A 15,083-nucleotide genomic window follows, 5' to 3' on the forward strand; every position below is an offset into this window, starting at 1 on the left:
GCAATGCAGAGGCTCCAACAGGGAAGTCAGATAGAAAAGTGCTTGTGTGCAATAACCAATTAAGCGTGTACTGCCCTTTTAAATCTCACTAAGCCAGCGCACAAGCGCTCTAGGAGATGGGGACACACACGGCAGGCAGAAAAGGAGGAAGCAGGAGCACAGACAGGAAAGGAGATACGGCACAGGGCCCCTGCACGTGGGTTCTGGCATCTGCATCTGAATTATGGGAGCGGGTGCAGCAGTGGCTTAGAACACAGCTTGCTGCTACAGCCATGAAAACTATGCTATGCTTGCTATGCTACTCTGGAGGTATTTGCCATTAGAAAAATCCCATGGCAATCAATTTTCATGCAAAGGGATAGAGAAATACGTACAAAAATGCTTGTGTGGACAGAACATGATTACTTTGTAATGTGTTTTGAAATCATAACAACTGTAGGCTTTGTTCCCACAATATAAAAATAAGGGAAAATAACAGCCATTGTTTTAAAACAATGGACGTTATTTGCCCTTACTCTTACATTGTGGGAACATAGCTGTAACATGTATCTTCTTTCCCTACATAATTATAAAATAAAATCTGTTACTCGCATGTGACAATTCATGAACCCTTAGGACAAGTATTTCCCAATAGGTTCTCACCAAAATGTATACAGTGGTGCCTTGGATTACAAGCATAATTCGTTTCGGGACTGTGCTTGTAATCCAAATCCACTCTTAACCTCTTAAGGACAGAGCCCAAAATGGCCTTCAGGACCGGAGCAAATTTCAGGAATATGACCTGTGTCACTTTATCCATTAATAACTTCGGGATGCTTTTACCTATCCTGCTGATTCTGAGATTGTTTTCTCGTGACATGTTATACTTTATATTTCTGTTAAATTTGAGTCGATACTTACAGCCTATCTTTATGAAAAAAAACAAAATAACGTGAAAAATTGCATTTTTCTAGCTTTGAAATTTTGAGGAAAATGGTTATGCCACATAAATTAGATATTAAATAGCATTAGCAATATGTCTACTTTATGTTGGCAGCATTTATTAAACTTTCGTTCAATTGTTTAAGACAATAGAAAGCTTTACAGTTTAGCAGCATTTTGCCAAATTTTCACAAGAATTTCAAAATCTGATTTTTCAAGGGACCAGTTCACATTTGAAGTGTATTTGAGGGGGCTGTATATTATGAAGCCCCACAAAGCACCACATTTTAGAAACTGCACCCCCCAAACTGTTCAAAATCAATTCCAGAAAGTTTTTTAACCCTTTGGGTGAGTCACAAAAATAAAAGCTAAGTGTGTGAAAAAATTGAAAATTTCAATTTTCTTTGTAGAAATTGTATTGTGATCCAATATCTTTCATAATAGAAAATCTATTTCCAGAGAAATGCACTACAATTTTTATTGCCCCATTTCTGCAGTTTATAGAAGTATTCGATATGTGGCCCTATTGCGCTATTTGACACAACCACAAGCCTCAGATACAAAAAAGCGCCTAGTGAATTTTGAAGCCTCCTTACAAGTGTCCAATTTTCAAAGTACCATTTCTGGTTGGCAGAGGCTCTGGGGTGCCAAAACCTAATAAACACCCCTAAAGGGACACCATTTAGGAAACTACACCCCTCGAGGAATGTAATAAGGGGTATAGTGAGCACATGGACCCCACTGGTGACAGGCACAATATGCCGTGAAAATGAAAAATTACATTTTTTACACTAAAATGTTGGTGTAACTTTGATTTTTTCCATGTTCACAAGGGGTTAAAAGAAAAAATAAACCACTAATCTTGTAGAGCAATTTTCTCCGATTACAGGAGTACCCCACATGTGGACACAAAGTGCAAAGCCAGCGCACAGAAAGCCTCCAAAGGGAAGGAGCGCAATTTGGGTTTTGGAAGCTGGATTTGGCCAGAATGGAGGATGAAGGCCATGTCGGGTTTGTAGAGCCCCTGTGCTGCCAAAACATTGTAAACCCCCAACAAGTGACTCCATTATGGAAACTACACCCCTCGAGGAATGTAACAAGAGGTATAGTGAGCATATGGACCCCACTGGTGACAGACACAAATGTGGAACAATGTGCCGTGAAAATGAAATATTTAATGTTTTACACTAAAACGTTGGTGTAACTTTGAATTTTTCATGTTCACAAGGGGTTAAAAGAAAAAACAAACCACTAATCATGTACAGCAAATTCCCCCGATTACAGGAGTACCCCACATGTGGACAAAAAGTACAAAGCCGGCGCACGGAAAGCCTCCAAAGGGATTGAGCGCAATTTGGATTTTGGATGCTGTATTTGGCCAGAATGGAGGACTGAGGCCATGTCAGGTTCGCAGAGCCCCCGTGCTGCCAAAACATTGTAAACCCCCCATAAGTGACCCCATTATGGAAACTACACCCCTCGAGGAATGTAACAAGAGGTATAGTGAGCACATGGACCCCACTGGTGACAGACACAAATGTGGAAGAATGTGACGTGAAAATGATAAATTACATTTTTTACACTAAAACGTTGGTGTAACTTTGAATTTTTCATGTTCACAAGGGGTTAAAAGAAAAAACAAACCACTTATCTTGAAGAGCAATGTCCCTCAATTACAGGAGTACCCCACATGTGGACACAAAGTGCCAAAGGGGTGCACGGAAAGCCTCCAAAGGGAAGGAGCGCAATTTGGATTTTGGAAGCTGGATTTGGCCAGAATGGAGGACGAAGGGCTCGCAGAGGCCCCGTGCTGGCAAAACATTGTAAACTTGAGGGGGCTTGTGGGGCTTCCTGGGGCGGCGCCGCCTTGGGGGCTTATCATCACTAAATGAGGATGATGATGAGGACGAAGAGGAAGTAACAAGGAACTAGGGATCTTCCTCTTCTCCCTCACTGGTTGTCTCAGTATCGGAGGCAATCCAGGCGTATGCCTCCTCAGCTGAGAACAACCTGTGGCCATTTTTTTTTTCTTTTGGGTGCCTTCACACACACCGGATCTGCAGTGGATTTCACACTGTGGATTCGCAGCGAAATCCAGCGTCAGTTCATCCCTATAAGAATACATACACGTAGCGGGAATGACATCCCTCTGTGTGAATGTAAGTTAACCTCCCACCAGCCTGAGCATACATCCCCTCTCCGGCTTGCTTTCGGGGGTTCTCGGCGTCTGCTCATCCCATGCAGCCAATCAGTGCGCTGCCCCTCCGCAGCCACTGATTGGCTGAGCGGGACATCCTGCCGAGAACCCCTGAAGCAAACCGGCCGCCGGGGGGTTAACTTACATACACACAGCGGGATGTCATTCCAGCTGCGTGTATGTATTCTCATAGGGATGAACTGACGCTGGATCCACTGCAAATCCACAGCGTGAAATCCGCTGCGGATCCGGTGTGTGTGAAGGCACCCTTAGAGGGGTGTGTAAGTGTTATGCTTTTACACGTGAAAGTGTTAGTGTGTGTGTTTTATGTACTGTTTTTACATTTTATTTGTGTTTTGCACTTTTTTTTTTTTTTTTTTTACTTGGGGGCAGAAAAAAAGAATGGGTGCCTGGAGGGTGGGAGGGATGGGTGCCTGGAGGGTGGGAGGGATGGGATGGGTGCCTGGAGGGTGGGAGGGATGGGATGGGTGCCTGGAGGGTGGGAGGGATGGGATGGGTGCCTGGAGGGAGGGATGGGATGGGTGCCTGGAGGGAGGGATGGGATGGTGTCTGGAGGGTGGGAGGGATGGGATGGGTGCCTGGAGGGTGGGAGGGATGGGATAGGTGCCTGGAGGGTGGGAGGGATGGGATGGGTGCCTGGAGGGTGGGAGGGATGGGATGGGTGCCTGGAGGGTGGGAGGGATGGGATGGGTGCCTGGAGGGTGGGAGGGATGGGATGGGTGCCTGGAGGGTAGGAGGGATGGGATGGGTGCCTGGAGGGTGGGAGGGATAGGTGCCTGGAGGGATGGGAGGGATGGGTGCCTGGAGGGTAGGGAGGATGGGTGCCGGTGCCTGGAGGGTGGGAGGGATGGGTGCCGGTGCCTGGAGGGTGGGAGGGATGGGTGCCGGTGCCTGGAGGGTGGGAGGGATGGGATGGGATGGGTGCCTGAAGTGAGGGATGGGATGGGATGGGTGCCTGGAGGGAGGGATGGGATGGGATGGGTGCCTGGAGGGAGGGATGGGATGGGATAGGTGCCTGGAGGGAGGGATGGGATGGGTGCCTGGAGGGATGGGTGCCTGGAGGGATGGGAGGAATGGGTGCTGGTGCCTGGAGGGTGGGAGGGATGGGTGCCTGGAACAGCAGCAGGGAAGAGAAGAAAGCGGCGGCGGCAGCAGCATGGAGCGGCGATGGGGAGGAGGAGGAAGCGGCGGCATGGAGCGGCGGTGGGGAGAAAGCGGCGGCGGCAGCATTGAGGAGGAGGCAGGGAGGAGGAGGAAGCCGCAGCAAGAAGGAGGAGGTAACGGGGGCAGAGAGGCGATCGGGCACGGGGGGAGAAGGAGAGAGCACAGGCAAATCAGCTAGCAGCTGCTAGCTGATTTCCCTGTCATCAAACACAAAAGGGGGGGACCGGAGGAGAAGGCAGCACAACGGGAGGAGGCAACCGGCGCACTCCAGGACGGCACCGGGCGCCGGGCACAGAGGTCATCACTCCCATCATCACCTTCTCTGCCGCTGATTCTCAGCTAGCAGAGAAGGTGATGATGAGAGTAGTAGTATAGATTGGCCGGCTGGTGGTTACCGGCCAATCACGGGCGATCGAGGGCCGGCACCCACGGGCAGATGAAGAGGGTCCAGTGGTAGGCCTGAGCTTCCTTTGTCACACTAGGGTCATGTCCACACGTCTAATTCCACAGTCCTGGAGTGGCTGGCTCAAACTTTGACGTCCACAAGGATGAGTAGTGAGACAGCCAGCCAGGTATCTGTGGGTACCTCGGACATGACCCTGACTTGGCACGGGCACGCAGCAATTCCCCCACGTCCTCCATCTTACCTCAGCAACATCCCGCTAACTTTTGACCCGCCGCCTGCAAGGGAACTGTTGGCGTCTATGAGCAGCCAACTGAGCACGTGGGCGAAGAGACAGGGGACAATCAAGTGCAGGGCATAGCTGTGTCGGAGGCGATATCAGAGCAGGCCCATGTTAGGCCTGGCAGGAGAGCAGTAGGCAGTAGATGTGAGAGGGCTGGGCAGGAGCCTGATGAGGATGATGCTACATCGGATGTTACATGGGATCCACGGCAGGATTTGGCTTATTCAACGAATTCGTCAATCGGGAATCCGTCCGCCAGCAGGCCCGCCAAAACTAAAAAGCAGACAGGCAGCAGTAGTCAACTAACAAGTCGGAAGCGTAGCCGGGACAAGCAGATGACCACTGGGGAAACCTCCTCCACTGCAGGTCCTAGTATCAGCAGCGCCTGCCCATCCTCGCAGCCTGTCAGTACTAGACTCTACACCTCACCTGTGTGGCAGTTTTTTAAAAAGTGCCCGGAGGATACCTATGTGGTCATCTGTCGCCTGTGCGACAGGCGCATTAAAAGAGGCAAGAGTTGCCATCCTGGCACCAGCGCCATGGCTGCCCATATGAAGCGCCACCACCTTTCTGTCTGGGAGAAACGGGTGATAGCGGGTCACAGCAGGCCCAGGCAGACCCGCGGTCAACAGCAGCAGGAAGCAGCAGTAGTCAGGGGGGCCTTTCACAGAGTCAGACCTCCTCTGTGGAAGGGAGTGTGGCTTCACTCCCTTCTTCAGCTGATGGCCCCTGTGTTGATAGCAGTAGGCAGCCTGGCATCATGGAGTCTCTATACCGGAGGCAGACATATGCACCCAGCAATCCCGCAGCAGTCAAGCTGAACGCCCACCTGGCCAAGTTGCTGGTGCTCCAGGCTCTGCCGTTTAAAGTTGTCGCCACAGTGGAAGGTGCCGAGTTGACACTACTTTTCCAACACGGCTATCCCGGCCATGTATAGCTATGTTCGCGAAAAGGTTGCTGAGCCATTCAGTTAGCAGACATGTACATTTAACCACAGATATCTGGAGCTTTAATTACGGGCAAGGGCAGTATATGTCCATTACTGCTCAGTGGGTAAATGTAATATGGCCGGAGGACCCCCAGCAACTTGGCCAGGGAAAGGCGATGACACCACCCGTTGTCACAGCAGGGTTCCTGTGTCGCGGTCTTCCTCCACATCCTCCAGTAGGTCCAAAACCTCCTCAACCGCCTGTGTTCCTCCCTTGTACCACTTGGGTGTAGCACAGAGGTGTCATGCTGTGCTGCATCTAGCCTGCCTGGGTAAAAGGAGACACCCAGGGGAAGAGACCCAGCGGAAATCCTCTCGTGGCTGGCTCCATGCCATCTTAAAGTTGGGACGGTGGTGAGTGACAATGGGAGCAACATTCTGTCCACGCTGCGTCAAGGAGGTATGAGGCACGCCCCGTGTAAGGCACATGTTTTAAACCTAATAGTTAAACACTTTCTAAAGTCTTCATGCCATTTACAGACTGTGCTGTCAATGGCTCGAAAGCTGTGTAACAATTTCAGCCATTCACTGGCATCCATGTTGACTACTGCTGTGCCTGCCCTTGCCTCCTTGTTGGCTACTGCTGGGCCTTAACTGGCATCCAGGTTGACTACTGGTGTGCCTGCCCTTGCCTCCTTGTTGGCTTCTGCTGGGCCTTAATTGGCCTCCATGTTGACTACTGCTGGGACTTAACTGGCATCCATGTTGACTACTGCTGCTCCTGCCTGGCCTCCATGTTGGCTACTGCTGATCCTGCTTGGCCTCCATGTTGGCTACTGCTGCTCCTGCCTGGCCTTCATGTTGGCTACTGTTGATCCTGCCTGCCCTCCATGTTGACAACTTTTGATTCTGCCTGGCCTCCATGTTGGCTACTGCTGATCCTGCCTGCCCTCCCTGTTGGCTACTGCTGATCCTGCCTGGCCTCCATGTTGGCTACTGCTGCTCCTGCCTGGCCTTCATGTTGACTACTGCTGCTCCTGTACTGGCCTCAAATGACTGTTGCTGGACCTCCACTGGCCTCCAATGACTACTGTTGCTCCTTCACTGCATTTGTGACCTTTTTCCTGCATAGACCCTGTAATGGTAAATTTCCTGCATAGACCCTGTAATAGTGAATATTGAAGTCTAAAAAAAATGACTTTGAGATATCGAAAAGATAACAATGTTACTTACATTTAGAGCCCTAAATTCAACCAAATACACTACCCCCGTATCATATAGATGCTTTAAACTATGAAATCCGAAGAAATCCGAAATTCGGTCAAACCCAACTTTCCGAAAAAATCAGAAAATACGGCCGGACCGAACTTTTGAAAAGTTTGCTCATCTCTAGCATTCACATCAACATATAAAGCTAAATATGCGTACCTTTACATATATTTGTGCCACGTAATTTAATAGGGCAATAAATATATATATTACAATTCCTTAATGTGCCCCATGTGCTAGTCTGTATACTTACTCTTGGTAGATGAGATGCTGACAGAGATCCAATTGTGTCTTCTCACGAAGACTCTGAAATGCTCTGTTCTTCTTTAGACAAGACTGTATCTTTATGGGGGAAAAATATGTATCATCAGTGTATTTACGGTTGACAGGTATGAAGTTTCGTCTAGGTGCACTGTATTTTTGTACATAACCATCAATGTCATTAGGTGTCACTATAACTGGCATAAAAGCACACACTTACTTTAGGCAGGGGTATATATATATATATATATATATATATATATATATATATATAAATACATATTAAGGTATGTTCATACTATGTATGTGTGCGACTGTATTTTTTATGCGGCTGGAAATGTGCGGCTGAAACTACGGCCGTGGGAAAAAAAAGACATGCGGCTGAAAACATACGGTCATTTACTTGGAAATCTGGTTCAACTAAAAATAACAAATAAAATCTTTAGAAAGTGATGCAAACACCTCTGGATGCATTTGGGAAAGCAGGGAACACAGTTTACATGAATTGCTATTACCGGGGTTTGCGATCCTCTGCACTAATGCCGATGCCTCTCATGATTAATATATTTAATTAATAAAACACATTTTCTTTGTAATAAAGTCCCTTTCATTGTTCAATAATTAAATTTAAACGAATCCATCATTTTGCAATTAAATATACTGTTAAAATAAACATATATATAAATAAATGTATATTTATATATATATTTATTTTTTGACAATATATTTAATTAAACAATAATGGATTCGTTTAAATTAAATAATTGAACAACGAAACTGATTTTATTACAACGAAAATGTGTTTTATTAATTAAATATTAATTAGTACAGGTAGCTCCATTAAGCCGTTAATTCATATTGCCGGCAATAGAGCATTCTGTACTAATCATCACTTTACTTTAACCCTTAGACGACCCAGGGCGTATAGTTACGCCATGGAAGTCTGTCCCCAGACGACCTAGGGTGTAACTGTACGCCCTGGGTGTTTCTCCCGCTATGAAGCGTGCTCCGGAGCGGAGCGCGCTTCATAGCAGGTGGGGGCCGGCTGCAATCAGCAGCCGGGACCTCACCGGCAATGACACGCTGCAGCGATCGCGCTGCCGCGTGTCTTTAACTCCTTAAACGCCGAGTCCCCTGTCACTTACCGATCGGGACCCCCGCAGTGTGACTGCGGGGGTCCCGATCGGTAAAACGGGCCGCCGGAGGTCTCTCACCTGCCTCCGTGCGGTCCGATCGGCGATCTGCTACACTGAGCCTGCACAGGCAGGCTCAATGAGCAGATCGCCGATAACACTGATCAATGCTATGCCTATGGCATAGCATTCATCAGTGTAAAAATCCAAGTAGTGAATGTAAAAGTCCCCCAAAGGGACTTCAAATGTGTAAAAAAAAAAAAGTTGAAAACACTAACACACAACCCCAAAACCCCTCCCCCAATAAAAGTCTAAATCACCCCCCTTTCCCATTATATAAATAAAACATATAAAAATAAATAAATAGATAAACATATAATATACCGTAGCGTGCGTAATTGTCCGATCTATTAAAATATAACAAGCGTCATTGCGAACGGTAAACGGCGTACACGAAAAGAGGGAAAAAAGTGCGCGGATTACCGATTTTATGTTACATTATATATATAAAAAAATTAATAAAAAGTGATCAAAACGTCCGATCTTCACAAATATGGTATTAATAAAAACTAGAGATCATGGCGGAAAAAATGACACCCCATACAGCCCCGTAGGTGAAAAAATAAAACCGTTATAAGCGTCTCAATAGTCCCATTTTATTTATAATTAATTGCCAAAAAAAAGGATTTCATTTAAAAAAAATATATAACATTAGAGAATCTGCGTAAACCTGCATATGGTTGTGTTCGGGCTGACCTATAGAGTAATGGTATCATGTCGCTTTTACCATATAGTATATTACGTAGACACAGGAACCCCCCAAACGTTACCATATTGCATTCTTTTTTGCGATTTCACCAATTTATATCTTCATAAATAATATATTTGGAATTCCATCATACATGTTATGGTAAAATGAATGACGCCATTACAAAGTACAACTATTCCTGTAAAAAACAAGCACTTACATGGCCTGTAGATAAAAAACTGAAAGTGCTGGAGCTCTTAGAAGGGGAGGAGGGGAAAACGGAAACACTAAGATCAAAATTTGCGCGGTCCACTGGGTCATTTTGGGCCTGGTCCTCAAAGGGTTAATTAAAACATCAAATGTTTCTTCTAATTATGTTATCACAATAGCATTATTAGAAGAAACATTTAGAATTATATGTGCGCTCAGCTGATTGACTGATCAGCTGAGCGCACATATAAAGAGCTGGTCCGCAGTACAGTGACTTCATTGTGCTGAGGACCAGCGAAGAGACAACATCGGGGTGAGTATACAGATCTCCCCACCCCCTCCCCTGCACTGCACCCCTCCCAGCAAGGAAGGGGGGTCACTTAACCCCTTCCTTGCTGGGATGGGTGCAGTCTGACATCAGTCTGGCCCCCAAGGGGTTAAGGGGGATGCAATACATCCTCCCTTAACCCCTTGGGGGGCCAGACTGTAAGCAGCGATCTGTAAAGATGCTGCATACTGTAAGGAGCACAACACCGCTCACAATGATGGGTGTTGTGCTCCTGTTTGTGTGTTTTTTGTGTGTTTTTCCCTTTTTGTTTTTCAGATATCGGTATCCTGTGGATTATGTTGGATTCCGTGGACTACGTCGATGACCAGTGGTTGTTTGGTGTTTTTTTTTAATAAAATGGTCAATGAGGGATGTGGGGGTGTTTTTATTTGAATAAAAAAATTTTTTCACTTGTGTGTTGTCTTTCTTTCTTTACTTTATAGACTTAGTAGTGGAAGCCGTCTAATAGACGGAATCCATTACTAAGTCTGGGCCTAGTGTTAGCCGGTATAAAATGGCACTAACCCCCCATTATTACCCCAGTAGCCAATGCCACCAGGGGTACTGGGAAGAGCCGGATGCCAGTGGTCCCGGAGCGTCAAAATTGGCGCTCCTGGACCGGGCGGCAGCATGCTGGTCATATTTAGGCTGGTAAGGGCCTAAACCAATGGCTCTTCCCACCCTGGTGTTACCAGGCTGCTGTTGTTTGGTTTTTAACCCGGCTGGTTATAAAAATAGGGGGGACCCTATGCGGTTTTTTTTTTAAATAAATAAATAATTAAAAAAAACGCATAGGGTCCCCCCTATTTTTATAACCAGCCGGGTTAAAAACCAAACGACAGCAGCCTGGTAACACCAGGGTGGGAAGAGCCATTGTTTTAGGCCCTCCCCAGCCTAAATCTTACCAGCCTGCTGCCGCCCGGTCCAGGAGCGCCAATTCTGACGCTCCGGGACCACTGGCACCCGGCTCTTCCCAGTACCCCTGGTGGCATTGGGTACTGGGGTAATAATAGGGGGTTAGTGGTAGCCATTTTATACCGGCTAACACTAGGCCCCGACTTAGTAATGGATTCCGTCTATTAGACGGCTTCCACTACTAAGTCTATAAAGTAAAGAAATAAAGACAACACACAAGTGAAAAAAATTTTTTATTCAAATAAAAACACCCCTACACCCCTCATTGACCATTTTATTTAAAAAAAAAAAACACCAAACAACCGCTGGTCATCGACGTAGTCCACCGAATCTGACGTAATCCACAGGATACCAATATCTGAAAAACAAAAAGGGAGAAACACACAAAAAACACACAAACAATAGCACAACACCCATCATTGTGAGCGGTGTTGTGCTCCTTACAGTATGCAGCATCTTTACAGATCGCTGCTTACAGTCTGGCCCCCAAGGGGTTAAGGGAGGATGTATTGCATCCCCCTTAACCCCTTGGGGGCCAGACTGATGTCAGACTGCACCTATCCCAGCAAGGAAGGGGTTAAGTGACCCCCCTTCCTTGCTGGGAGGGGTGCAGTGCAGGGGAGGGGGTGGGGAGAGCTCTATACTCACCCCGATGTGTCCTCTTCGCTGGTCCGCAGCACAATGAAGTCACTGTAATGCGGACCGGCTCTTTATATGTGCGCTCAGCCGATGAGCCAATCAGCTGAGCGCACATATAATTCTAAATGTTTCTTCTAATAATGCTATTGTGATAACATAATTAGAAGAAACATTTGATGTTTTAATTAAAATAAAAAAGTGATGATTAGTACAGAATGCTCTATTGCCGGGAATATGAATTAACGGCTTATGGAGCTTCCTGTACTAATTAATATTTAATTAATAAAACACATTTTCGTTGTTATAAAATCAGTTTTGTTGTTCAATAATTTAATTTAAACAAATCCATCATTGTGTAATTAAATATACTGTCAAAAAAAATAAAAATATATATATATATATAAATATACATTTATTTATATTTATATTTATTTTAACAGTATATTTAATTCAATAATGATGTATTCGTTAGAATTAAATTATTGAACAACGAAAGGGACTTTATTACAACGAAAATGTGTTTTATTAATTTAATATATTAACTATTAGAGGCATCGGCATTTGGCATTATTGCCGGCTATTTTTGAAGTACTCTGTACGGACCGCCTGTCAATCCACGGCCGTCAATTTGCACATTTCCAGCCGCAAACAATGGTCTTGTTCATTTTTTACGGGTCCGTTTACGATAGGGCCTTAGATACAGTGTGCACTGTGCAGCCGTATATCGTATACTTTCCAGCGTACGCATGAACCGGAAAAATCCGGCCGATGATTTACCGCCCGCAATACAGCCGCACAGATACATAGTGTAAACCTAGCCATATACAGTATATGTGTGTGTGTGCAGGGTGGGGGGAGAAGGCATGTGCCCCAGGTACAATTAGCAGCAGTTGCCCCTATACTTTGCAGACTGGTAGGCAATGCTATATGTGCTTCTGCAGCATTCTTTTTACATGTTGCCTTAAAATCTTATCTGTTAAAGCAAATGTAGCAGGATGAAAAAACATTTTTTTTGAAAAATAAATTTATTTAGCAAACTTGCCTCTTTCTCCTGATATTCTGCTTTTTCCCTCCCATTGTTGGCAGCTCATTGTCTAGGTTACCGACAAGCACTCTTCTCTAAAAGCAGTGGTCAGACTGTCAGGTTCCCATGTGTTGCCTGTTTATTTAGCAGGATTTGAGCAGCGTATTTTTATCCACTCAGGTCCCGCTAAATAAATTGATTCCGTAACGGAGCTCTCTGAATGGAACGCCAATGCAGATGTGAACTTCGGCTAACCTTTCATGCTGTTTATTCAGACAGGTGTAATGTGCCAGCACAGGAATACAGGTCAGGTAAGATAAGTGCTGATTCTCCAGATAACAGCAGCAATGAATGACTAGTAATGAGTAATTAGAGCCCAGCAGCAGCACTTACAATGGTTAATCAATACTACAGAATACACATAAAGCTTTCATTCTACCTGTCGGAGAATCACAGGACTCCTTTGCTTCGGACACACAGATAACAAACCTTTCAACTTTTCAAAATCCTTTTTCTGAAATAATAATGAAAAAGATGCTCAATAACCCATGTAGCTTTGTGGTCTCCCTATCCCCATGCCATTGGATGTATACAGCACACTGACTATATATCCCACATACACAAGTATATCTTTCAGGACTGGAAATACAACATTGCACAGATTATATATGAGACTCACATGACTATGATATAACAATACAATAGTGTAGTATTTCACGGCTAGAATGAGGTCTATTTAGCGGTGCAGATCAATGAGGTAAGTAGAGCATTACAGTAAAACATAGTTTATTAGGATCAATGCTGCCTACATCCTTTACATAGGGGTATGGAGCCGGATCTACGTACCAGATTATTCTTTGAGAAGCTGCTGATATTGAAGAGCAGATCTCTCCTGCTGTGTATCTGCATCTGAAGGTGAAAGAGTGCCCACTCCACTACACTGTTTCTTCCAATATATCTGGAGAATAATATTAAGGTCAACATCATCATTTAAACCACGGATCATGGACAGCGCCATTTTTCTATTACCCACAAAATCCTCTTATTCTCCAAGCTGTCTGGTTCTCCCATGTCCATAATCCAAAAACCAACAGAGCCATTCACTAGGATTTAATAGTCAAGTTGTATGTGTGCATTTATCATTTACCAAGCTAATTTATTAAGAGCAAGCTCCTCATCATACAAGACCTCCCCCACAGCACTCTATAAACTCACTAATTTCTCTGATGAATGGAAAGTAATTATATACCGGGCTCCTTAGTGCAATCTAATAGAGAGCTGAGATAAAGCATAATTTCCTTTTTTAAGACGTGTTTAAAGGACTTATGCACAGATGCACGGGTTCAATCTAGGCCAGGGATGGGGAATCTACAGCCCTCCAGCTGTTGCGAAAGTACAATTCCCATCATACCTGGGAAGTCAAAGGTTTAGCTTTGGCTTGTCCTGTCATGATGGGAATTGTAGTTTTGCAACAGCTGAAAGACCGAAGTTTTCCTGATGTAGGGTAAGTACTCCTTATACATTTGCTATTGCATCTGTTGGGGATCTGTCTGTGTGTAGCCCTATTGCAGTACCTGTAAGGATCCATCTGGCTATTATATCATGTGACTGAACATCAGACTTGCTGAATCCCACAGCACCTGCTGCCTTGGCTCACTTTTACCATTCAGTTCTAGGGAACATTGGCTATGGGTCTTCTTGTCCACACAGCAGGAGCTCTCAAATTCAGCAAGTCCAATGTGCTGTCATGTGGTGTAACGGGTGGACCCATGGGGCTCCTAGTCTGGAAAGAAAGAATCTGTTTAGCCTATCCTGGTAAGTGCCCGGAGGTGAAATAAAAGGAATTCCCTGGAGTGCTGCTTTAAGCTAAATGGATGACTTTACAAGATTTAGTACCCAAGAGACAAATAAAATTTCACTATATATCTAATTTTCATTGCCTTTTATAGGTGTATAGAACATACTAATCTCATCAAGACATCTCAAAATCTAGTTTTACTGAAGCTTTGTGCTTCTTGCTTTGTATCTCATTTAGCTACATTACAGATGGATGTCAAATACGCCTCTAGTCACTTGTAATGTGCTATGTGGGGCTATAAAAACACAAAGTGCTGGTGCTTTGGTATTTCGACCTTTGGATGCTACTGCTGGCAGTAAGACACAGATGAGCACATCTCCAGGCGACAGTACCTCTTCATGCTGAGCAGCATTCCACACGCATGCTTTATATTGGTGGCCACACGATAGAACCTTCTCCGTCCTCCCTGTAAGGATGGATGCACTGGTATGAAATATTTATTGCTATATAAGCATAGGAATAGTTAAAAATATCATTCATTACCTTGTCATTAGTAAGAAGCACAGCACTCATGCTGCAGCCTATTCCCCGTCCTGTGACAACAATGAGTTACTAACACAGCAGATTGTATGATGAAATGTTTACCTACCTCAGTGATCATGTGGTATGTGTAGCCAGGGTGACATTGCTTGCTAAATAAATGATATTTCCTGTAAGGAGCATTGCTCTATAGAACTGGATGTGAATGACTAGGTCTGTGATAACTATACATCCACTGACCTTTTGATGGTGTCTGTAAGATAGGAATTCTACAATCTCCTGGGCACCAATGCAAGATCCG

The 15,083-nt window shown here is 45.1% G+C and overlaps 1 protein-coding gene across 1 annotated transcript in view; it reads right to left on the reverse strand.

Moving 5' to 3' along the window:
- Positions 1-14,815, reverse strand: part of LOC138796558 (cyclic nucleotide-binding domain-containing protein 2-like) — a 68,873-nt gene extending 54,058 nt beyond the window's left edge. Inside the window, exons 1-5 of the mRNA XM_069976164.1 lie at positions 14,786-14,815; positions 14,635-14,708; positions 13,291-13,402; positions 12,884-12,958; positions 7,440-7,528 (exon numbers count right to left, since the gene is read on the reverse strand). Coding sequence (XP_069832265.1) covers positions 7,440-7,528; positions 12,884-12,958; positions 13,291-13,402; positions 14,635-14,708; positions 14,786-14,815 — 380 coding nt within the window. The remainder of the gene's footprint in view (positions 1-7,439; positions 7,529-12,883; positions 12,959-13,290; positions 13,403-14,634; positions 14,709-14,785) is intronic.
- Between the last annotated feature and the right edge of the window lie 268 nt (positions 14,816-15,083).

The sequence above is a fragment of the Dendropsophus ebraccatus genome, chromosome 7, assembly GCF_027789765.1.
Source record: "Dendropsophus ebraccatus isolate aDenEbr1 chromosome 7, aDenEbr1.pat, whole genome shotgun sequence".
NCBI classification, from domain to species: Eukaryota; Metazoa; Chordata; class Amphibia; order Anura; family Hylidae; genus Dendropsophus; species Dendropsophus ebraccatus.